This window comes from Podarcis pityusensis (assembly GCF_964106645.2).
Source record: "Podarcis pityusensis genome assembly, chromosome: 4".
Classification (NCBI taxonomy): Eukaryota; Metazoa; Chordata; class Lepidosauria; order Squamata; family Lacertidae; genus Podarcis; species Podarcis pityusensis.
This window is the reverse complement of record NC_138027.1, coordinates 39,377,685-39,403,668: the sequence shown is the minus strand read 5'-3', so window position 1 is coordinate 39,403,668 and position 25,984 is coordinate 39,377,685. Positions and strand designations below refer to the sequence as shown.

Sequence of the window (25,984 nt, the reverse complement as noted above, 5' to 3'; positions counted from 1 at the left end):
AGGCTTTCAGATGGGAGTTTTTCTCAGCCTTATCTGGGCACTGCTGTTCTAAGCAACACATCTCAGTGATTTGTTACCATACGTTTCCGCATCTCCTAGGACATTTCCAGACATTGCATTGCTGGACTCCAGTGCGCTCTCTCTCTCTCTCTTGCGAATGGTTAATGCAGTGTTTGACACAGAAAAAGCCAATTCTAATTCTAATTCTAATTATGTAATTCCAGAAATGTGCTTATTAAATTTGAGAGAAAGAGGCCTTTTTTTAATTTAAAAAAAACTGCTCTGGTGATAACACACAAAAGGTATAGCAAATGCATGTCTTGTCTTTCTTCCATTTGAGTCCTTCCAGTTACCCTGGCAAAAATAGCTGCCTGGCATTCCCTGTGATGCTTTTGTTGTTGCTGTCTCAGGCTTCTCGTCCTCAAAGGCAGGGCTAAGAGTGCAGCCTGGCAGCTCAGCAGAAATCTCTAGTTTGTATTAACCATATCAATCACTTTGCAGGCACCCTGACAGGATCACTTTAGACTGGGAACTGGAAGCTGTTTCCAGATCTGAATAGGATGCCAACTCACTAGATCTTTGCCTGACCCAATCATGGTTGGTTTTTTGTGGGGGGGGGGGGGGGTTTGGGTGACGGGTTTGCCAGTTGCTGGAAGTTTTGTTTGTTCCCTAGTTTTTAAGAACAATTCCTTGCATATCCAGGTACAATTGGAAAACAAACACTGGAACTTGCTGTGAGCTGGATGGACCAATGGTTTGACTTTGTTCAAGGCAGTGCCCTGTGTACAAGCTGATCATCAGACTCATAAAGGTTATAAAATTGCCCTTGAAACCTGAAGAATAATCACATGAAGAAATACAGTTCTTAATACATTCAGATGACAATCTGAAAACACCTAACAGCAGTAATCCCCAGAATATTACATGTAATGCCAGAATTTGGAATCATTTCAAGATACAAATTCAGTTGGGTGAATCACAATATCCCCGCTGCAACACTTTCCATCAGTTTCATTTACCATGTAGAAAGTGTAGCAGAAAAGCAAGAATATATTTTATTCAGCACGCAAATCAAACACACAGCTGAAAATAACTTGAAGCAGTGTAATCCAAAATACAGTGGAAGAATGTTTGAAAAGCTGGGCTTCATTACAGATCTGCAATCTCAGACCCACTGAAATCAATGTTATTTGTTTTTCAAATAAGCATGGGTAGAACTGTGGTGGTGAACCGATTTTAATATGGCCTATGGTCACAACCATACCGTATATCGAAAGCACATTCATAGGTCATTCCCTCAAAGAATCCTGGGAACTCTAGTTTCCACAGAGCAACAATTCCCATCACCTGTAAGTACAGTTCACAGGATTCTTGTGGGGGAAACCATCATTAGGCTGATAAATGCATGTTGACACCTAAATATATGTACGAGATGCGGTAAAATCCATTCTGAGAGCTTTTAAGGGTTAGGTTGGGGCGGGGGGAGGATTGTGTGTTTAAAGTGCCTCTGTGGTCCGTACAAACTTTGATCTGCACATTTTTATTATTATTTTTGGCAGTTTTATGTGAACATGCTGGCTTCATGAATTGCTGGGTTTTTAAAAATTATGTTATAGCTTGGTGGTGCCTTTTAATTGCTTCACCGTTATGTGGGCTGAGGGAGCTTTTAAACATGCTGTTACTAAATGCTGTAGCCTTGGAGGCTAGCCCAATCTATTGGCACCCTGCATGGAGGACTTCTCAGTCTTAAACAACAAAGGATGTGAGGCTGTGCAGTTACTTAAGAGCAGGTTTCACTGACCTTACTAAGTAAATACGACCAGTATGATGCTAAAGGAGACACATAACCATTTATGGTGGCGTGAATTCCTGTAAACAGTTTTTGTAAACTGCGGAGGTAGAACATATCCATCAGTGACTACTAACCTTCATGAATATGTTCTGTCTCCATAGTTGGAGTATGCTTTCTCTTGGAAAGCATAGGAGGGAAGAGTGCTGTTTTGCTCAGATCCAGTTTGCGGGTCTCCCATTGGGCATCTAGTTGACTACTGTGAGAACACGATGCTTGACTAGATGAGCCACTTGTCAGGAGCTCATCCTACTCTCGAGTAGGACCCTGGCAAATACACATGCCAGACTGGCATGTTTTCTACCTCCTGACCTTTCGTTTGGGAGCTTCAAAAGCTTTCTTCTGTCCGAACATCACAGTGACCGATGCAAACAGACATCGGCACACTTAGGGATCCGCAGAGTCTTCGCAGCTTGCGTAACAGACCTCAGCAACTCAGCATTTTGGCTAATCTACATTGTTTACATATAAACACACAAGGAGCACCGCAACATGGCTCCCTCTCTCTCTCGCATCAGACAGCAAAGAGAAAAAGAACAAAGGACAATAGTCCCACTTCATGGAACACAGTAACACCAACATCCTGTCTCCTTCACTTCGCACTCTGTGGAGTCAAAACATACACCGTCATGTGATAGACAAAAATCCCATGACTGCAATCATGGAGCAGGAATTCTAACACCACTCACCTAATCCAGCAGACTCTTCTTAGGTTTTAGGAGAGCCATTCTGCATATGAGTCAGTCTGAGGCTGTCCTTGTGAGAAATCTTAATGGCCTGGGAGCATGGGTCCATTGGAAGTGGCCTTGGTCTATTGAAGTATTGGTCCATCTATCACAGCATTGTGTATCAGGGACAGGAAAGCGGTGACCCTCCAGATGTGGTTGGACTCCCAACTCCTCAGCCCCAGCCACCATAGCCAATAATGGAAGTTACAGTCCAGGGGTTGTGCCCCTTTGGTGTCATTACTTGGGTATCTCAACTCTATTTCTCTTGTATATTTTGCTCTATTGCTATTGTAGAAAAAGTTGGGAAGTTTTTGCTGGGGAGAATTGAGGCAAGGGCTGATGTCACTCGGAGTGAAAACCTGGCTGGATTGGATACTGAGAGTGATGGGTGGGAAGCTGCTCATAAGCTCTAGAGTGAAAATCTGTTGGCACAGAGTGCAGCCTTCTTTATGTGAAAAATAAGGGGAGTGGGTTGCTCCAGTTGAGAGATGGGATGGGAACAACTGCTAAGGCCGTTTGGTTGTTTCACTTTGAATATCCTATTTTCTATATCCAGATACTTGGTTAAATTGGAAATGCTAATTGTTGCCTTAAGATCAGTTTAGTTTTGTTTTATGATGGAGCTGTTAATTTATTTATCGATTGTTTCTATGGATTCTGTAATATTTGTATATTATTTTCGGCATGCTGCTATTATTTTATTTCATCATTCCCTGCTTTAAAATTGAAATATTCATTGATGAGCGGGTGATCAATACTGAAGAAATAAATATTAGTATTGTTTTGCAATAATTCATAAATTATGAGTGGACATTTGCTTGAGAGTGCCATTTCTTCATTCTCTCTTGCATTCAGAATAGAACATTGCTTTAGACAAGCCATTTGTTCAGGATTGTTTATACCAGTAATTATGGCTGAATTTGCGTAGAAATGCTCTTGTAACACTGTGTGGCGGCTACTGCCATTTGTCATCCTAGTTTCATTTCAAGTATTTTGTTTTGCAGCTGCCAGATAAGATGCATTTGTCTCCAAACTCCATGCCAAAGCACCACATTTGCTTGACAATCTGCTGTTTTAGAGGCCTTTCAACACAATCAACTCTTTCATTGCATATTCTGACAGAGGTAAAAGCAGTAACAATAAGCTGGTCTCCATGTGTCATCTACAACCTCCAAGGGAGGCAGAAAACAATCCTCTAAGGCAACAAGTTACTTCATAATAAAACTGATTTTGTTGGCACATGACACAGCTTCACCATAAAGGGACAAATTCTCCATATAAACCAGACACTGACTTTTTAAAAGTGCACAATGCATAATCTGGTGGGATAGTGGAAAATAAAACGTTAATAACTTTAAATCAATCTCTCATTGTCCTGAAAACTGTTCCAGCAACATGGCATCTGAAAATCACAAAACCCAAGTTACTTCTTTGTGTTCAAAAGAAATGCTATCCAGTGGCTGAACTTTCTATTTAACATACTTACTTGCTAATAAGCAGTTGAAAGTTAATGTTTCTAGAGCTAGCTAAAGAGATGCCTGCTCAGCAACTTTTCCCGGTTAAATGAGGTTGATGGTGGCTGTTTAGGATTCACTGAACATCCTTGGAAACGGAAGGTTGGTGAAGCAATTCCAAAACAAGACTATTTTGGCAAACCAAATTTGAGCTCTGCAGCTGAGCAGAAGGATCTGGGCAAAAGGGTTTCCAGTTGTCACTATTTGCAGGGTGCAGGTGACACTGCATTATAGATTAGTGTGATCTAGGTGTTAACTTGCTGTCCACTGCTCAATGTGTGCACAGAACTAGAAGATACCACCAGAATATCCAACTCTACAATTCTATGATTCTAATAGGAAGTCTCCACTCCTGTTCTCTTAAAAAAATAGAATTTGTAGCAGGCATTCGTTCCTGAAATGTTCCCCCGTTTTGTGTAGTGAGGTGCTGTGAATACATGAAACAATTGCTTCCATTTTTATAAACTGTTTGCTCTTAGTGTCATCCTGTGTTCAAATAAGTTTCTACAAGCAAATATATTTTAACTGGATTTAAAACGAGTGCTCAAATTCTGACAATTCCGTTACAAGCTACAGGCAAGTGCACACACATGGCCCACAGACTAGTGAACTGGGTGTTCTTCAACATGCCTACAATTCACATTCGGAATTGGGGCAATTACTTAAAACACATCTCTGCATGTCCCATTGGGCATCCCCCTGCTCCTCCCCCAATCTTCTAATTGGGTACCGAAATAGAAAAATGGAGGGGGATGCTGCCAGCAAATAGAAGAGATTGGATTTCAATCTCCTGTTCAGGTTTTCACTTCAAAAAGCTGTTGCCCCTAAAAAAAAGGATTGGTCATTATGACCTAAAAGAACTGCAACCACAAGAATATCAATCACATTTTCTTTAATTTAGCTACATACATTGGTCCCCAAGCTTTCCCCCTTTCTGGAAGTACTAGAAGTTCATGCTGCTGGACACCAGAAGCGAGAGTGAATTCCTGGGATGCAGAACTGGCCAGGGCGCTCATATCCACTGGACAAACATTGCTGCAGGAGTCGAGGATGTGTGTTACGACATCACTATTCTCCGCCTTAGAAAGAGTGCATGTGGAATAAACCAGGGATCCTCCAGGACACAAGGCTTTAATTGCAGACCTGTGTGCAAGGAACAGGAAATGTTGAGTTGGATTGATTCAACGTATGCACTTCAAATGAGAAAGCCTTGTAGTAAGATCCACACTTTCCGTGGACTGGACATTGCCTAGCTTATCAGCAGCAAGTCATACACTTCTTAACACGCAACTAAGGAATATAAAATCCGATTTAATTATATTACAGAAACCATTAGTGTGTTATTTGAGAAAATACTTTTAAAGTCTTAATTTTGTATAATTAGATTTTCTATTAGAATAGCATTTTGGGGTTCTTATTATTAACAGCATCGTGTTATACGTGCGATGCTGACTGTGCACAGAGAACTGCTAAAACTAGATATGCATACTGAAAAATGACGTAAGTCACATGCTCATAAAAAGTCCTCATTTGTGCTTGCAATTACAGTTGTTAAACATTGATTATGGTGCGAAACTCATACCCAATATTGCTTTTCGCTAGAAACTTACCTTTTCATTTCGCTATCTTACAATGTACCTATTTTGAGGTTACCAACTTGCTTAGCAGTATAGCATTCTAGGGCTCAATGGGCAGACTATCCACAATACTCCTGATGCAGGAATATACATATCCTCATACCACTGCTGTTATTGGGAATGATATTACGTACAGTGGTACACATGTTACATATGCTTCCGGTTACATACGCTTCAGGTTACAGACTCTGCTAAACCAGAAATAGTGCTTCAGGTTAAGAACTCTGCTTCAGGTTAAGAACAGAAATTGTGCTCTGGCGGCGTGGCGGTGGCAGGAGACCCCATTAGCTAAAGTGGTGCTTCAGGTTAAGAACAGTTTCAGGTTAAGAATGGACCTTAGGAACAAATTAAGAACCCAAGGTACCACTGTACTACTATTTAAATTGTGCTGTAGAATATGAGGGACAAGGTCAAACTGGCTTCTGTGTATCAGAATTTAGCCAAATGATAAACTATCAACAAACGGTATACAGTGTATTTGAAAGTTTCAATTTGTTGAAGAGTTGTATTGAACCAAAATTCCGTAGCAGTAACCTGCCAACAAACTGGGAAAAGACATCACATAATATAGGCCGTATTCTTACATTTGGTTGATTTGTGCCAATGGCACTGAGACTACTTTTAGGGAGAAGTGACAGAAAGGACAGGGAGACAGAAGGAGGCAGAAGAAAACATATCTGTATCCCTGGGTCAAATCCACACCATATATTTAAAGCCCATGGCTTCCTCCTAAAGAATCATGGGAACTGTAGTTGAAGGGGTACTGGAAACTGTAGGTCTGTGAACTACAGTTCCCAGGATTCTTTGGGAGGGCCATGTGCTTTAAATGTATGGTGTAGATGTGACCCTAATCCAAAGTAATTTAGTTGCACTTGTATTCCATTGAAATCACTGAGAAACAAGTTGCAACTACCTTGGCCCACTGTTCTTAATTAAACTTAAGCACAACCAACTTTCTTGAATCACCCCTTTACTTCCCCCACAGACTGTAATATGGTAATAATACTGGTCAATCCTACAGGGCTTCTTTAAGGATTACTGATATAAAATGTGAAGTGTTTTAAGCACTCTAGGAAAGGGCTATGTAAATTATACGCAGCATTATTATGAATTTAAGCAAGGCTCAATTAATCGCAAAATTTAGCACCAGCTCAAAGAACAACCGATAAATGGATCAATCACAAAGCAGGGAAGTTGAAGAATGTGGATTTAAGCCATGGATATAAATGGGACAATAAACATTTTTTTATCCCAAGCGCTCTGAAGACTTAAAAGCTGTTAACGCATTCTGAAATATCCTTTAAAGGCTTCCATTAGCAGTGGCTGGAGAGAAAACAAACACGAAAAGAAAAAAGGCAAAAAAGCAAAAGAGAATATAGGAGCAATAAGTATCACTTCAAATTCTCAGCAACTTTGAAAAACTTTACATTTTAAATGTCAGCTCACGCCCCCCCCCCCCAAATCTTTTGTCGCTAGGAGTTGCCAAAAAGCAACTCCTTCACATAAAGGCACATTAAACTTCGTGATAGATTGCTATTTATTTGCTTTTGGTCTCTCTCTCTCTCTCTCTCTCTCTCTCTCTCTCTCTCTTACGCACACACACACACACACACTGTATACAGAGATAGGCATACATGCATACAGATAGGGCAATAGAGTTGGCACAGTCATTCACATTACAAACTCCACTTCCTCAGCCCACTCCTTGAGAGACTAATTACATGTTCTTTATCCTGTTAGAAGGACCAGCATTAATTATGTCCCTAATTTATCCATTGTTCGTATTAAAACAGCAGCAAAAGAGAAAGCAAAAATTCCAGGCTGAGTTATGGGAGATTATGCTGTACTTCAATGCTGCCATCTCGTGTTTGCTATTAGAAGTCGTTTTCTGAGAATGCCGGGCTGCTTCTGATCAGCAGAAAAGCAATCCCCTCTAAGCCACTCAAGCAGCTGAAATCACATTTACTTTCATCCCCACATTCCTTCTTATGAAAGTGATCATAGATTTTGTTTTCCTTTTAAAGATCAACCTGTCCTAGCCACATCACAGTCACTCCACTTACATTCCCCAGTTATTGTAGGCTTTCCCCTCCCATACAAAATCAATCCGAAAAGGCCAGAAAATCCCTTCTGTATCCACAATATGCAATTTATCATATGCCTCTGAAGCGTGGCGACATGCTGGCATTGGTGATGTGCCAAAAACAGTGCCAGAAAGCTTCATACATGTCTCACCTCTCGTTATGGAGGTGATGATAGCTCCTTTTGTATAAAACTCAGCCAAGAGAAAAGAGCATTTTAGGTTGAAAGGGATATATATGAAGTTGAAATATTAGCTGAACTGTTATCATTCACATAGTCATCCATTGTTTTCATCTAATTTTTGTTATCCAAAACAGACCATGCCTGGGGAGGGAGGGGGAGAGACAGAGAGGCTGCAATCTTGATTAACCTCTATTAGTTTATCCAGTTGGCATAGCTACAATATTGCTGCCCTTAAAGCCGTTGGTCTTAAAAGGGTGTATAAGAAGCTCTGTAACTTAGTGTAGCTTTTCAACCTATGAAACAAAAAAGAAAGATTCTTCTGTTTCCTGGGGGAGGAGGGAAGCACTGGCAAAAAAAGGGAGCTTCTGTGGGGGATCTGTCACCCCTCTCAGTTTGCAGAGTTCTACAGAGATGGGAGTGTGCATGTTGCAAAAAAGATTTGTGTATATGTGTAGAAAAAGAACAAGGCTTTGAGGGATGCTGCAGGGCACTGTGGCTAGGGCTAAACCCCGACTGAACTGATCATATGAGTTTTAGCTGCATCATTAAATTTGCATATAGGTTGCAAAGCATTGTTTCTGAAGTGTTGTTTCTTTGTCATAACAGCATCAGAAGAGGCATTCATCCCGTGCATGAGAAGGGCGAGTGCCTCTTATAAGATGGTGCTTACTGTCAGCGTCGCCCTTGAGCCAGTGCCACCAACTGGACTCATCCACTTCAGCCCCGACTGGGCTAGGCGAGCTGGGTAGCACTTCCAGAGACCACCTTCCGCACAGGAACAGGTCAAAGTGCTGTGGACTCACAGCTTAGAGTTGTGAGCACCGGATTCACTCCCACAAGAAGACAGTCGTCGCACAGCAGAGTACAGCAGACTCTAGCAGAGTATATAAACAACTCGGAGAGCAGCTCTGTAGAATATCTTCTTTATTCTATAACTACAGCTATAATACAACTATATACAGAGCTTAATAGGTCTAAGCATAAATGAATGCTGCACTGCACTGAGTGTCTGCAGCTGCTCTTAGCAGCAACCTTATCTCTACACACGATCTCTAACACTCAGTCTCTCTCTCTCTCTCCGACACTGACTGACTGACTGACTTGGTGCTGGAGCAGAATAAGTAGAGAGCAGAACACGCCTCCTCCTCTCTGGAGAATCAGCAGACTCCTCAGGAGATTCTTGGATATGGGAGGGGTGAAATCTCCTCACTTACATCTAAACATACATTAAATTCCAAACCTAAGTCCAGTCTATATATCTTTTATCTGGAGTACTGACAGCATTCTTGGAAATCTGGATGGAGGCAAACCAAGAGAGGTATAATAGACCCAAGGGATAGAAAACAAATACTGAAGAAATTCCCATCATTCCTGACTGCTGGTCATGCTGAAGCACATGGGAGTTGTAGCCCAGCAACACCATGAGGGCACCAAATTGGCTACCCTTGTAACACACTATGAGTTAGAGTCAACTACCTGGTCCCGCAAGTGGAAACCCATATAAGTGCTTCTGCTAGGGCGATGGGGCTTCACACTGAATTTCTCTACATGGTCCAAAATTTAGTTTGAATGGGCACTAAAACTCAACACTCTCTCGTAAGTAGTGCAAGGTGAAAGGAAAAAATATGTATTTTGAAAACATGGTTGATGTATCTTGTAGCCATTTTTGTTTTATTGTACATCACCCTAGGATCTTAGGAAGGTGATTAATGCAATGAATTAATAAATGTAGCTCCACCCCTTCTCCTAAGAACATGCCCAATTAACACTTGGCCATGCCTGCCTTTAAAGAAAAGAAAGATTCAAAGGAACATCTGATATAGACTACTAGATGAATATTCGTAACTCCAAACCAGACAGAAACTGGTGCCATACTTTGTCCAAACTATAGATAGAAATATACCTAGAGAAATGTTTGAACGATCACAGCAGTACTTTGTGCCTGACTGTACATCATTCACTTCTCCCACTGTGTGTTCCAGCCTTGCAGCCATTTATAACATGTGGAAAAAAGCAAAGCTCTAAATTACTGTGATTCTTTGATCAAAATGAAGTGAACTGTTAGGTCCGTTTGCATGGCATAGGGAAACCACGGTCTGGCTACCAGTGCTATGCCTCAAATCTGTGCAGTCTCACCCTCCTTCTTTCCCCGATTAGTTCCAATTCACTCCCTCACTTTCTGGCCTCCAATAACTTTGAGGTTACCATAACGCCCAAATTTAGCAAGCTATGGTTACCTGCAATCCAGACCCAGAAGCACAGTTGAAGCTAGCCCTCTTCACGGCCAACTAAACACCGAGGGCTGTGAGCATGCCAGCCTACCCCCTTCTTCATTGTTGTTAACCTCAACAAGTGAGAGGGCAACTGTGTGAAGTGGGAAGCCAAATATTACACTCGCCCTCCAACAGTCCCTCCAGCCAAACCATGAGCTATAACCAAAATTTGTTTGGAGGAAATGAACACAAGCTCAGGGCTGACTGTAACGCTAAGCCAGACCACAGCCTAGAACTGGTTAGCGCGGCAGCAAGACCTGAGGAGAAGCAGAATGGCGGTGATTTTCACTTCAGGACATTAGCCCTTAGCCAGCGTGTTAATATGTTAATGGGTAATAAACCACATGGAGTGATCTCATGCACACACATAAGCTGTAAAAACCCACTGTTTCAGAGTCTTGCTGATTCATGGCAAAACAGTGAAATGTTATAGTATTAATAACTTACTTTTATTTGTTTTAGCCAGAAGGCATAACAGAAAAGGGATGTATAACAATGGATTAATCAATGCATTTATTGTTTTATTTATTTATGAATAGCGAGAGGTGGATGGCTGAATTAATATTCAAAACTATAGCAGAAAAGTTATTGGTTTGCAGCTGCTATTGCTGTAGCCTGGTATGCTTTCATCAAACACACAATTTCTCTCTCTTCTAGACAGCAGGCCCAATTGGATTAAATGTGCTTTGGGGAGATGGGCAATTTTGGTTTGTTTGGATTTTTCTCTACCAACAAGGTTCCTGCTGTCAAGAATGTTCCACTTCAGCATTATAATCTAGAATGATTTATACAAATTTGCAAAAATTTCACTGAATGATGTATGCTTCCTTGAGCCAGGAGTTCACAAATTGGATTTTACATGTCAAATATTGGAAAGAGAAAACTGAAGGAGGTCAGTGTTTTAAATGTGATTGATTTCTCCAAAGGAAATGGGTGACATGATGCATTACTGCAATAAGACACTCATATTTCGGTTATAAATCACAAGCTTCCTGTAGACCTTTTCTTGAGGAAGTCATGCAAAGAAAAGGGGGAAAAACAGTCCCCAACCTTCTCTTGTGCTGCCATTTATGAGAGCGTTCCATAAAGAACACTACTTTTAGGAAAACAAACTATTTTATTTCTCTCTCAATTCATCCTGACAGCTGGGATACTTCTGAGGTGAAACATAGCACTACATTAAAAAGCTTTAGTATTTGATCAATAGCCATAAAATAATATATAGCGGGAGAAAATGAATGAGGAAGAGGGGGGGAAATCCTTGCTTAACTCATTGGCCTCCTCTTTCATATAACCTTATCATATTATATGGCTCTACGTTTTACATTTCTAATCATTTCTACTTGCCTCAGTAAAACATAAGGCAAGGGCAGCAGTATAAGCAACAGTATACCAAATACACCTAATTCAAGCCATGAATTTTCTTGAGGACAGATGAAAAACCTAGAATACATTATTTGGAAAATTAATTTAATTGTATGGGCTTGGCTAGCAATAACCAAGTGCTGATGAAAGTTGCAATCCCACATAAAGTAAATCAGGCTATTAGCCCCACTGATTTTGATGTGACCAAAGCAGGAATAATGTCCTCTGGACCCAACCCAATTGTTTTAATTAGGCACGAGGAAAAAAAATATTCCTGTTAATTGTTTATCTATTACAGCTCCCTCCTCCTTATTCTTGAGGATTTCTGGGAATTCTACTTCTGAGAGTTGGCTAGGTACTCCACACACAGCCTAGATCCCCACCCTCAAGATTTTCAGCACTGTACAAACCAAACTTACGATTCCCAGATCACCTACAGGAGGTTTTAACAATGAAAATGGCCTGAAATGGGTTCCTGTTTATAGTGCAGGTCAACACTATCCAAGCCCAATGTTGGCTGGAAAGAGACCATGTACACACCACTACTCTCCTGCTGGCCTCATGATCTGGCTAGGAACACTGATAAAACACAGCACCAGGGCTATACATGGTATAGTATAGGGTCCCACTGGGAACATTTGTGAGTATGCTCTTAGGTTTCTATCCCAGCTGAAAACGTCTCCTCTGGATAGAACATAATTTTTCTTTATGAAGAAGTAAGTGAGCAGTCAAAGGTTTTTTTTTTTTTTAAAAAAAAACTAGGATGCCCTGTTGTCAAATATGACACATGGAATACTATGGAATATATCCCATATTACAAAATTGGTTAAATTAACATATTTGGTAAGAATTGGAAATAGTAAGATAAGTAAGCCCTCTCCCATAGGAACCTGATTAGATACAAATGAGCAAATCTGATCTGAATTTTAAAACCTTTTTTCCCAGTTAGAACTTGTCTTGTGCCCCAGCAAAACTGTCCCCTCTCCCATCATAGCCAGTTGTAGAATTTATTTTGAGTGATACAGATTCTGCTTCTGTGATCATTTTGAGGCTGACTGCATCTGTAAATGTTTGCAAGCAACATGGACCCTCATCTCAACAGGTGGCCAGACTTAATGGCAATTTCCCATCAAGGGCCTTTAAGTGACCCCCTTCTCCTGTTTACGGGAAGATCTTTCCGAAATGTGGTGTGGAGAGTTGCCTCAAGCCTCTTCGTGAGCAGTCAGCCTGAGCGGCTCATAATCTCGGCCAGCTTGGTTGAACAAGAAACTTAAGAACCCATTTACAGTGGTGCCTCGCAAGACGAAAAGAATCTGTTCCGCGAGTCTCTTCGTCTTGCGGGTTTTTTCGTCTTGCGAAGCAAGCCCATTAGAGGTTTAGCGGCTTAGCGCTACAGTATTAGCGGCTTAGCCGGCTTAAAGATCAGCTGATAAGCGGCTTAATGATCAGCTGTTAAGCGGCTTAAAGATCAGCTGATAAGCAGCTTAGCCATCAGCTGATAAGCGGTTTAGCGGCTTGGGAAAAAGGGGGGGGGGGAAAACCCCGCAGGAACTCGCAAGACATTTTCGTCTTGCGAAGCAAGCACATAGGAAATTCGTTTTGCGAAGCACCTCCAAAACGGAAAACCCTTTCGTCTAGCAGGTTTTCCGTCTTGCGAGGCATTCATCTTGCGGGGCACCACTGTACAGGGTTTTGGACAGAATATAACAACTAACAGCTTTCTGATCAGTGTGCCGCCAGTCAGAAGGTTGGCTAAGGAAAACATGACTCGGGAAAACAATCAAACCAGAAATGTGGCCACAAACCCTTGTCTACAAATCCAGAAGTGTCAACAGCAGCTTTCTTGGTTTAGAAGATTTGACACTTTTGTTATGTGCCAAAAAAAAGGGAGAACAGCGATTCTCTTTCCTTTGATGCATAATGATGCAGCAATTTCAGACAGAAATCAGATAGAAAGCATGAGATTGTTCTTTATTATAATAAAAGAAGAGGAAGAAGAGTTTGGATTTGATATCCCGCCTTTCACTCCCTTTAAGGAGTCTCAAAGCGGCTAACATTCTCCTTTCCCTTCCTCCCCCACAACAAACACTCTGTGAGGTGAATGGGGCTGAGAGACTTCAAAGAAGTGTGACTGGCCCAAGGTCACCCAGCAGCTGCATGTGGAGGAGCGGAGACGCAAACCCGGTTCCCCAGATTATGAGACTACCGCTCTTAACCACTACACCACACTGGCTCTCAAAAGAGAAAGTGTTGTGGATAATTCCAAATGCATAATCAAATGGTGACCAGTGGTGGTTCCCCCTCTCTTCCCCTCCCCGAATATAGTACGTATACATTTCCTGCTTAAATGCTGGTATTATTTGGAAACTGAACGATCTACAATGGACAAAACAACCCAAAACCAACTCTTCCTAACAGATCTGGAGGGGATCAAATCCTAGGCGGAGTCTAGAAACATACCCAGCTTACCTGAAATGTCAAGAGTAATGCCCTACCACTGCAGACACCAAGAGACGGGCATTGGCAAAAAAATAAAAATAAAATGCAGCAGCCAATGTTTTATGCATGTTAATGATGCAATGTGCTATTTCACATTTTAGAAACTGCAGGGTCAGTTAGACGCTACATGCCATTCTTGTAGGTGTACATACTTAACATTGTGGGGTACTGTTTTTTTTTTAAAAAAAATAATATTTATTGATTTTCCAACCATTTGAACACAATAAAACAGAAAAAAGAAAAAAGAAAAAGCAAAAGCAAAAAAAAAGATTAACAAAACAAGACGCAAACCATTTAAAACACAAAACAATTTCAATATTTTAACTTTCATTCCCTTATTTCCACGACCTCCTCACGCCTCCCTTTCTGTATTCCACTTCTATTAATTGTTTCAGCAATTCCTTTCCATCTTCCTCTGTTTTCTATCCTATAATTACCTTAACATATTCTAATCTTATTTTTCCCTTTAATACTCTATTTCTATTTATACTTAATTCCTTATAACATTTCTACTAAAGCCATATAACTTCACTCCAACATTTTTCTAACATTCATTATTTTTACAATATTTCTATACATGGTCTTAAACTTTTTCCAGTTTTCTTACACCGACTCTTCTCCCTGGTCTCGGATTTCTGCCAGTCGTTTCCGCCAATTCCATATAGTCCATCAACTTCATCTGCCATTCTTCCCGGATAGATAAATCTTGTGTCTTCCAGTACTTCACAATGAGTATTCTTGCTGCTATTGTTGCATACATGAGACAAATTCTATCCTTCTTTAACACCAATTGACCGACCATGCCCAGGAGAAAGGCCTCTGGTTTCTTCAAAAGGGTATATTTAAATACCTTTTTCATTTCATTATTAATCATCTCCCAGAGTGTCTTAATCCTTGGACATGTCCACCAAAGGTGAACTCTAATCCTCAAATTCATCTGTTTTTCTTAAATTCAGTCATAGCGAGCGTCAACTTATGTTCATCAAATTGCCTCTGTAGGGCTGGGGCTCTCTTTCTCTTTCTCTCCAGTTGTGTTTCTGTACCTTCAACAGCAACAGCTTTTTCCTTAACTTCCTCCACAGCGTGCCATATCAAAATAGGTTCTTGTATCAATTTCTGAGTGGTTTCTGTATTGGTATTGTCCATACTCCCTGCATTCAAGTCAACCTCAACAATTGAAACATCCACCTTCGCATTTATCATGTCCATTTTCCTGTGAAGCTGATCCAATGAGTCATTTATCTTATATAATGCCACCACCAAAGCCTCTTCTGTCGACATTCCTCTTAGTTTCAAATATACTAGTATAGAGACAGCAACAAAAAGAACAGGAGGGCTTCCCAGACCTTAATGTTTTATCAACAGTTGACTGGTCTGTTTTTCCTCTTCCATTTACCATAACATTTGAAAGATTCAAGGTCAGTCCCAGAGTCTCACGGTTTTTGACTTGCAGCTGGAAATTCCCCTAGTCCAACTCTTGTAAATCAACCAGTTTCAAAGGCTTCCACTAGGGGGAAACAGTTTCTATTTGTAAAAGTCAATAGTATCCTCTTTTAAACAATCCAAAGTTAGTTTCAAATTAGTTTCAATTTTCAGTTACTTTTACTCCTTTTTAAAGCAGCCGGAAACAGTAGAAACAATGTATTTCTCTTATTTAGCTAGCTGTCAATGAACGTTCTAAGCGCTGTCAATGAACACTCCAAAAAACGTCAGTCTTACTAGCAGCCTGTTTCCAGGGTCAGAGCGGCGGTGTTTTAAGCCTCTTCGCTCTCTCCCGCAGGCATACTCAATCCGCAACTTCCCCCTCTCTTCTCCTGCCTCCAAGAGGGGGTTTAATGTTCTTTACCGTTGGAAATTTGATCTTTTACAAAAGACCTTCCAAGACTCCAGCTTGCAACTTCATTGCCTCAGTCTATTTACAAAAAGGGAAGGCGGACATCCTGTTTTGAACCTCCCCGTTACGATACCAAATTAAACTTTTAGAAATCCAATTCTTCCGTTTCAGCTCTACTCACGGGTAATTACTTTAAAGTCAAATTGTCCACAGGAAAAGGTCAGCGCTCTCCGGCAACAGCTATGCGGCTTCGCTCCGTGGAAGAAGCAGACGATTCGATGCACTGTGCCGCTCACCCCACGTCGCTCCGGAGCCCCAAAAACTGGGGTTCCCCGCGAGTGGGGGAGGCGCAAAAGGTGCCCGCCGAATCCCACATTCACAGGCTTCTCCCGCCTGTGATTTTAACGGGTCTCCGCCTTCGCCGTGGCGGCCAGACCCAGATTTCCACGGAGCAGATTCCTCCCGGTCAGAGGAATTCTGCCATTACTGGAGGCGCCTCCCCCGGAAGTCAACATTGTGGGGTACTGTTGACCCACTGACTTACAGGCAACAATATTGTTATACCGGAAAAGGGAAGTTCTCAATACAGGTGCAAATGGTCTTGCATTTCATACCTTCACACAGGTAATGTATTTTTTATGGCTTTCTTAGGATACATTTGTCCCCCAAACTGTACTGAGGTGATAAAAAATTGTGTTATTTTTTCTACGGGTAAAGAAAAAGCTTTTTGAAAAAAAGGTTTAGGAGACTGTGTTGTACTGAAGTACATTAAAAGGCAAGTAAGCACAAACTTGTTCCTCTGCCTCCTGTGACTGTCCTAGTTAAAGGCCTATTGCTCAGCATGAAGAGCAGAATTTCTCTCTCTCTCTCTCAACCATGCCAGTTATTGGGAGACGACACTGTAGCTGTATGCCTTCTTAAATGATGACTGGCTCTGTGTGGCTGCATATGGAGAGGATAGTATATGGGTCAGACAGACACCAAGCCTCAGAATACAATTCAGCACGTCCTTCAGTGCAGGGCTGAGCGTTATTGAATTTCAGTCGTCTTCCTTTGTGTTTCTTACCTTAGCAGCTGTATCTGTATAGCAGATAATGCCTTCCTTTGTGCTAATCGTAGGGTAGCCTGCTGGGTATCGGAACAGAATAACCAACTTCTGTCATTTGAGCATGGAGCATCCACTAGTACCTGAGTGACCAATAGCAAAGTAAAAATAAACCAAACATGGAAACTCTGGACAGAAAAATCTCATACTGTGAGAATACACCCAATGACAGTGCCATCTCCCTACAAATCAAATATTATTATTTTTAGTGCATTTCAAGCACTTCATATATTTTATTCAAATGCAAACATTTATGGAAATGCAAAACAAAAATGTTTATAAAAAAGTTACTAAACCAGTTAGCACAAAAGGTATCAAAGAAACATACAGCCTTTAAAAAAATAAAGCTTCACAAAACTATGTAAGAAATATATACGCTATACACCTCCTGGCAAATAGAAGGGGAAGAAATGGAGGCAGTGAGAGATTTTACTTTCTTGGGCTCCATGATCACTGCAGATGGTGACAGCAGTCATGAAATTAAAAGACGCCTGCTTCTTGGGAGAAAAGCAATGACAAACCTAGACAGCATCTTAAAAAGTAAAGACATCACCTTGCCAACAAAGGTCCGTATAGTAAAAGCTTTGGTTTTCCCAGTAGTGATCTATGGTAGTGAGAGCTGTACCATAAAGAAGGCCGATCGCCGAAGAATTGATGCTTTTGAATTATGGTGCTGGAGGAGACTCTTGAGAGTCCCATGGACTGCAAGAAGATCAAACCTATCCATTCTGAAGGAAATCAGCTCTGAGTGCTCACTGGAAGGACAGATCGTAAAGCTGAGACTCCAATACTTTGGCCACCTCATGAGAAGAGAAGACTCCCTGGAAAAGACCCTGATGTTGGGAAAGATTGAGGGCACAAAGAGAAGGGAACGACAGAGGACGAGGTGGTTGGACGGTGTTCTCAAAGCTAAGAACATGAGTTTGACCAAACTGCGGGAGGCAGTGGAAGACAGGAGAGTCTGGCATGCTCTGGTCCATGGGGTCACGAAGAGTCGGACACGACTAAATGACTAAACAACAACAACAACATACACAACACTAATAATAAATAGCGAGCTCTTATGCTGGTGATCAAGGGTCCCCCGAAAGCTTGGGTGAGCAAGAACGTCTTCAACTGCTATTGAAAACTCAGCACTAGGCAGGGTGTTCTGGATCTTGAGAGTGGGGAGGGATTGTTCCATAATGTGCCATTGCAAATAATGCCTTTTCCCTAGCTGATGGCAGATGAATCAAGGCAGGCCATGGTACCACCAGGCAGGGTTATTCTAAATATCTTAGAGAATCATATAGTTTGAAAGGGCATACTTGTTTTTAAAATATTTTAATATTGCTGTGTCTGCCGCCCTGGGCTCCTTCTGGAGGAAGGGTGGGATATAAACTGAAAAAATGATGTTAATATCAGTGCCCTGATGAGAGATCTGATGGAACCCTCTGCGACCCAAAGGATAAATGCATAATTAATAAATTACAGTTTTTATCTTCCTGTTTTATTCAAGAGCCATCACTGAGAATTGTGATATCCCTGAACTGAAAAGGGGTTGATGGGAGAATGAGAGAGTCTGAGCCCCATGAAGCTAGCAGCCATGATAGAGATACCTTATCGAAGCCTTCAGGCTGAAGATTTCCAATTTGCCTTCCATCCAACTGTGAAACAGTAATGAGACTCATCAAAGATTCTGGGATGAAGGATTCTAGTGTCTGCTTCAGCCAGCGTGATCTCAAATGGTCATACTCATTGCAGTGCAGAAGCCCTAAAGAAAAAGAACATCAGATAAGTTAATATATGCAGTCAATTTGCCACTTGTCCCAACAAATTGGCCAAGGTGGCAAGCAAACCAGACTATCAGAACAATCCCTGTTAAATCGGAAGCCGAAGCTAGAAGTAGCAAGAATTAGGACTAATTTAAAAACACACACATCAGCATGTAGTGGTGACACAATCAAGTGATTGGTCTCGCCCATTGCCAGATGATTTGACAGTACACAATACTAGGAGTGGAAACCATCACTGCTGAACAGTGATCTAGCCCAGGGGTACCCAAAACGTGGACCACTGCTTGGTCCACGAGCTTCATTCAGGTGGTCAACAGTGTGTCTGTGGATTTGTGGTTGAAGACAGGAGACAGCAAATCCTTCACATTAAATATCAATACTGATTTTAATTGTACTTCACTTGCTTCTTTTGTTTCTTACATTGCATTTTACTGTATTACCATTTGAATTCTATGTAAGAAATAAAAGAAGCAATAAAAACATAATTTAAAAAAAAATCATACAGCCCTAGCACACAGCATTACATTTGCTACAACACAAAGAAAAATCATTTTCAAGTTGTTGGGTGGGAGGTGGAGGTTTGGGAACCACTGATCTAGCCAAATGGTCAAGCAGTCTCTTTTGGAACACGTATATTGACAGTAGAATAAAAATATTGTAAGAACTGCATTTGGTGGCAAACTATACTCCAGGTGTGTGCAATGAAGCATCTACTGTCCCTTTTTTATTGCAAAGCACCCACAGGAAGGGATGATCTGCATTACAGGGGTGATGACAGGACAGCATCCTTCACCAGGTCTGAGGGCAGCAGGCTAGCTTAAAGGAGTATAGGGTAGGGTATGTGCATCTGCAGCTTGAGGCAGCCTCCACAGTCTGTCAAATAGTAGTGTTGGCCCTGCTAATCCTCTTACATTTCTTTTCCTTTTCATGTGCCTCCTGCACTCAACAAACTGGGAAGTGTTCTTTTAATGTATCAGCACCCCGTGAGCATGCCAAGGTTGCATTGTTTCCCTCTCTAGCTGACCCTGCAAAATTAGAGTACCAGGTTATCACAAAGATGATGCGAAAATATCAGAGGACCGCAGAGCACTTCTTTTCATGTGCCTTCAGACTAATGCACAAAAAAATTGGTGTCAGGCAGCAAGGGCATAATATGCAGATTGCGTTTGAAATAAAAATTAGACAGCTCCGATTCCAGTTCCTGATGTGCTGGGTTTTGACTGCAATAGGGAGGGGAAAGAATGCCGCAAGAGCTTTCTTAATGAATGCCTCTGAATAACCTGCTTAATAGGTTATTTAAGCAATCTAGCAACCAATTTGTGTGTTCTAATTGGTTTAGGAGTGCAGTGGTTTACCTGGCCAAGCATACTGAAGCGTTGCTATCGATTTACCCCCTGGAGCAGCGCACATATCTAAAACCTTCTCTCCATTCTTAACTTCCAGGGCCAGCACAGCCAGAACTGACGCTGCATTCAGCAGGTAATATTCTTTCAGTTTACCAGCTCTGTGTTTCTGAGCAGGGAACCTTCCAGGACTGCTACTGATGTAACACTTGAGCGACTGCCGAAAACAGGACGAAGTTTCCGGGAAAATGAGGCGATAGCCCTTTAAGTGCAAGTCATTCTCCACTTCAGAGGAAAAATTGAATTTATTAAGGAGGACAGCATACTGCCAGCACTGAGGTGTTGAAAGCACTTGACTGGAGATTAAAAAAGAAATATACATGTTACACATAGGCATGCGCTGGGATATAAGAAGCCAAAAGTGTGTCAACATCAGGAAAAGGAGAGAGGAAACAGCTCAACACCAAGCAGAGATTTATGCTAAAATGATGGGCTACAGTTAATTTGCAGACTGCATTACATGCAAATGAATTTTCATCATTACCATTTGGATCAATACACTGAATGAAAGGCTACAGGAGGGTAACATATTGCACCTAATTTTTAGTTTGGAATGAGTCACTCTTAGTGTGAGTGGGATTATAGAAACTGCCTTTGAATTTTTCCCTTATCACATGATTTACTTTCTGCTTTCTGTGGTATTACAGGAGAGTCAAAGTGGTGTAGCGGTTAGTTGGGCTATGAAGTGGAAGACACAGGTTTGAACGGCATGAAGCTTTCTGGGTCAGCTTGGGTGGGCAAGTCACTTTCTCAGCCTCGCTAGCTGGCCACTGTGAGAACAGGATGCTAGACTGGCTAGGCCACTGGCCTGATCCAGGAGACTCTTATTATGTTCTTAACAGCACACGAGAGTTTGAAGTAAAGCTCAGGGAAATTTCTAAAATGAAAAGTTCTAGGCTGAAGTCAGCCTTGTTCTTCTGTCCCAGAAGCATTATTCCAGATGTACAGGTTAGTCTGCATCATCTATAAAAAAAGAAAAGGCACTGTGCAAATCCCCAAAGGCTATCTTACACTGCAAGAGACATTTTTTAAAAAAGGGCACAGCTTAGTCTTGGCAGAGCAAACCCAGACAAACATAGAATTTAGTTCATTTTTCTGTATTAGATTAAATAGAAATGTTCCTGTGTCATTTGCATGCATACTAGGCTTCCTGTGCCTAATTATGAACTCTTCTTTTACATTAGGGATGGCCAACTAGCAGAGAACGGGTCATATCAAATCCCTGGGACAATTCTTCTAGTCCTTGGTGATCTAAATTTAATCAAGGTACATTCAAATGCTTACCCACAATTTCATTTGCAAAGGAAAACAACAGTGCAGTGGTACCTCGGGATGTGAACGGGATCCGTTCCGGAGCCCCTTTCGCATCCCAAACACAATGCAAGACGCGACGGTGTGTGCAGCATTTCGCCGTTACCACGCATGCACGTGACACCATTTTGAGCGTCTGTGCATGCGCAAGCGGCGAAACCCAGAAGTAACGTGCTCCATTACTTCCGGGTTGCCGCGGAGCGCAACTCGAACGCACTCAACCCAAAGCGCATTCAACTTGAGATATGACTGTAACAATGTTTTCAAGTTGTTAACAGTTACACTCTACAACTTATTATGAAACCAGAACACTGATAAGCTGCTATGCGAATGGGGTTTTTTGCTTTGAAAAACAAGGTATGTATTCCTAAATAAATAGATAAATATATAAGTGTAGTGGTTCTAGGGGTTGCTCGTGCGTAAGCTGGTGCAAACACCTGGCTGGGTTGCCTGAGTGAACCTTTTCTGTCCGGACAGCCACTCACCCGTGGCTGTCTCAATCGCTGGCAGAATCCATCAGTGGGCGTTTCTTAAACTTCTTCCAGCAAAGAAGCTCTTTGACGCCTAGTCTCCTCCTACTCTCTCTGCGCGAAAGCCTTCTGCGCAAGGAGGGCGTAGGCAGCGGAGGACCTCTACTCTCCCCGCTGGTCCCCAGCAAGGAGTCATGGGACCGCCTCGCCGCTTCCCCCATCTGCCCCCCCTTCTCCACTGGTGCTACGCTGATTCTCTTCCCCAGAAGATGGGCTGCCTCTCCCAATCCCGGGACGCTCTCTGGAATCCCTCTGGATTTTGCTCTCTCCCTCCGGCACTGATGGCAGTTCCCTGACAATAAGGTACATGGCAAAATGTACTTTCAGCCCCAGACTACTCATTAAAAATAGAGTAACATGGTGCCATCCAGATGCTGTTTGACTTCCATCAGAGATTTGCAGAGTTGGAAGGGACTCTGAGGGTCATTCTAGTCCAATCCCCTGCATTGCATCCTTGACCACTGGCCATTGCTGATGTAAGTTGAAGTTCAACATCTGACCCCTAAAAACCCAGAACTGTGTCATCCCTTTTTTATGTGGTCATCAGATTTGTCCCCCGCCTTCTCAGTATAAAAGGCTGAGGAAACAGAAAGCACATTTGAAAACTCAAATCTTTGCATTCTGAGGAGCTATGCTTACTGTAATTATTTTATGGTGCAATGAACAAGTGGGGAGGGGTGGGGGAGAGAAAAGAAACAGAAAATTGACCTGATTGAGTTCCACACTTCTCCCAACTCTTTGGAGTATTGTTTCTCAAAATGACTGAGAACAACTTGGCATATTTTCTTTTGAAGCTTTGTTTTTGATTTTGTTTCCAACTTGGAGAGAAGATGACAAAAAAGCATATATGAATACCAATTACCCAAAGGCTGTACTGTACTTATACTTTAACTCTATGTGGAACAGTTTAAGAAGCTATATTCTCAACAAGTAACTGATGTTTCTACGCCAGCACGGATCCTTAAAAGGTTAATACAAATAATTTGTCAATAAGTTCCCCTTCCACTTCACTTTAAAATAACTCTGTATTCCAACCCCACTTACCTAGGAGAGGCCTGATGAATTAAGTAATGCTTAATTCTGAGTAGACATGGTTAAGATTTCACCGTAAGTTGTTTATTATTACTGACTTGCTAGTTGCTTCTTGCCAGAAGGTTTTCCCTCCCCTCCCCTCAAGCATCTTACAATACATTTATAAATATAAAAATGCAGTAAAAAAACCTCTAGAAAAATGCAAACGCGGCAGCAAAAACCTCTAGAATAAGCAAGCAAAAGACTGTTTCTTCCTGCCTGTCCACAGAACCAGTTCAAAATATTTTGCAGCCTGAGGCAAAGGACAAGATGGTCCATTTGTCCCCAATTCCACATATGGAAGCTGACACCACTGGCAACAGAATGGCATCATTTACTGCACCTGGATGTCTGTGTGTGTGGCTCTGATCTCCAGCAGAGGGAGATCAAATGTCAGAGGCTCAGAAGTGCTATGGACACTTCCCTCCTCCAAGTACTTGCATCTGAGGTGATTGTCTCACTCTGCCCTACAGCAGGGTTGGCCCTGCTCAATCTCAGCCTTTGTCCCCAATGCTGCATCATCCATACAAGAGCCAGCAGGCAAGAGGACAAGGCAGACTTCCTTGCTGGACCACAAGCGGCAGGAGGAAGCAGTACACATGCTACTGCTCTTTCAAAGATGCATCATGCCCGATCTTTCCAATCCTGGTTCCCCAAGAAAATACACACAGAATCCATCATTTCTACCTACTTGCTTACACCCCCCCCCCTTGAATGGGAGTGAGAGCAAATGGACCTCTTAAAACACCTGCTGCCAACAGTCTGCTCATAATCTCCTATACCAGCTGTGCTAACCAGGACTGATGGTAGTTGAAGTGCAAAGCATCTGAAGGTCACTCGACTGGGGAAAGGTATTCTAGACAGATAATCAGATACCTCTCTCCAGTTTCTCTTTACAGTGGTACCTCGGGTTACATACGCTTCAGGTTACATACGCTTCAGGTTACAGACTCCGCTAACCCAGAAATAGTGCTTCAGGTTAAGAACTTTGCTTCAGGATGAGAACAGAAATCGTGCTCTGGCAGCGTGGCAGCAGCGGGAGGCCCCATTAGCTAAAGTGGTGCTTCAGGTTAAGAACAGTTTCAGGTTAAGTACGGACCTCCAGAACGAATTAAGTACTTAACCCGAGGTATCACTGTATCTTGGTGGGTGCAGTAAAAGGATGGAGGCAGAACCATTGTGGTTACTAGGATTGCAAGAAACAAGGCTCGGGGGAAATCACGCTTCAAATCCCCACTCAGCCATGAAGCTCCCTGGGTGACTTGGTCTCTCTACCCAAAATTAATTAACAGGCTTGAAGGGGAGGATAAAATAGGGAAGGGGAGAACCAAGGAAGCCGCCTCGAGCTTTTTAAAGGCGGGATATAAATGTAATAAATAAACATGGCTGGAGTTGGAACTGGCCATGGCTGATGATGGCTACTTAAAATACCATAGGCAGCTTTACTCTCCACTCAGACCCAGTTGGGAGACAGGTGGTGGTGAATTTATCAGAATTCTGTTCCCCATCTTTTACTGTGTTCGCAGAGATACATAAAAAAAGAAAAACCGGCAGCTGCATTTCATCAGTTGTGAAAAAAAGATCTCCCAGTTCTGAAAGGGGAAACCATTTTAAATGCCCCCTTAAGGGCAGAAGAATCAACATTTTGATAGAGTAGGCGTGTGCGCCTTAACAAAAAAACAGCAGCGGGGGGGGGGGAGGGCTTCAGTTCTTTCTAGTTCAGGCTGCCCGAGAGTGGCTGTGCAACTTGGTGTGGAATGAATATTGCAGGGCGGGGTGGGGTGCACGCTGAAGCTCAGTAAATAAGCAAGCAACATGCAGCAATCCAGAAATATAACGCAGTGCTAAGGTCGCCTCTTGGAGGTGGGGCCGATCCCGGGTCTCCAGGCAAACCTTTCCCCTTACCAAACAACTACGCGTCTCGACCCCTTGCTCGGTCGCGCAGAGACGCCTTAAGGCGCACGCAGGAAGGCCGAGCTTTCCGTTTTACGCGCCAGGAAATCCTCTGCAAGCCTCCTTCAGAGTAAGCCCCAACCGCAGCCAGTGAGGAAAGCGCGCAGGGCTGCAGCTTCCGAAACTCTAATGAAAGACCCGCGTGCAAGAACAGCAGCAGCGTCTCGCCTTTTTGCTACGACGCGGGGTGGGGAAAGAGGGGGGAGGCACGAACGCCAGCTTTAAAATAACGGATGGATTTCAAGGGGCAGCCCTTTAAGGGGAAAAGAAAAAGTTCTATCGAGTCCGGAAACTGGCGCTGCATCTTTCAATCTATTTTTTAATGCGTCTATAGCAGCTACCAGGAGTTTTCAAAGCCTTGAAGGGAAGAGGGGAGGAGTTAGCGGCGCGCGGCCGGGAAGGCTCTGCTTTGCGATTGGTTCCAGGAAGCCCGGGCTGCGCCTTTTTCCCTGCTGGAGGAGGCGACGCCCGCTCGGCGCTCACCTGCTCCTCGGCCGAAGAGTGGGTGTCTCTCCGGCGACAGACGTCTACCCAGCCGCGGAGCCGCCGGGCGAGCCGGCCCAAGCGCCGCAGCGCACGCATGGCGCCCCGTGGGCCGGCCCTTCGCAGCGGAAATGGCATCGTCGAGCGCGCCGGGTCACCACAAGGGCGGGGCTGCAGCCCCTCCTCCTGCGACTTGGCTTCTTCGCAGGAAGGCAACCCGCTGACTTCTGTCCCTGCAGTTGCTACGAAAGGAGCGGGGTTTCACAAGGGACCTCGAGGGCCATGCAGGGCCGGGAATCTTTCTCCCGACTTGGGGCTCCAAGCTAGGACCCGGAGGGGAAAGCAGCGTGGTGATGGGCAGGACAGTAGCTCCCTACTTCACAGGGTTG

The 25,984-nt window shown here is 42.8% G+C and overlaps 1 protein-coding gene and 1 long non-coding RNA gene across 2 annotated transcripts; one reads left to right on the top strand and one right to left on the bottom strand.

Annotated features, from left to right (window-relative positions):
- Positions 1–4,966: 4,966 nt before the first annotated feature.
- NSUN3 (NOP2/Sun RNA methyltransferase 3) lies at positions 4,967–25,748 on the bottom strand. The gene is made up of 6 exons (XM_081002746.1): positions 25,596–25,748; positions 22,797–22,906; positions 20,200–20,543; positions 18,668–18,822; positions 17,031–17,152; positions 4,967–5,234 (listed from the first exon to the last, which is right to left on the bottom strand). Exons 1-6 carry the CDS (start codon positions 25,731–25,733, stop codon positions 4,973–4,975), a joined length of 1,131 nt encoding a protein of 376 aa, XP_080858872.1. The 5' UTR covers positions 25,734–25,748; the 3' UTR covers positions 4,967–4,972.
- Positions 22,916–24,346, top strand: LOC308475642. Its single transcript, XR_013985330.1, has 2 exons — positions 22,916–24,044; positions 24,289–24,346. It is a non-coding gene; the product is annotated as an uncharacterized lncRNA (long non-coding RNA).
- Positions 25,749–25,984: the final 236 nt, after the last annotated feature.

Excerpts from the sequence above, each read along its gene's own strand:
- NSUN3 (XM_081002746.1), bottom strand. The coding sequence starts at position 25,733 with ATGCCATTTCCGCTGCGAAGGGCCGGCCCACGGGGCGCCATGCGTGCG. Across the intron at positions 20,544-22,796 it reads GAAGTGTGGAACTCAATCAG|TCAAGTGCTTTCAACACCTC; the intron begins GTCAATTTTCTG and ends TTTAATCTCCAG. Across the intron at positions 17,153-18,667 it reads AGCCTGAAGGCTTCGATAAG|GTACTAGTGGATGCTCCATG; the intron begins GTATCTCTATCA and ends TTGGTCACTCAG.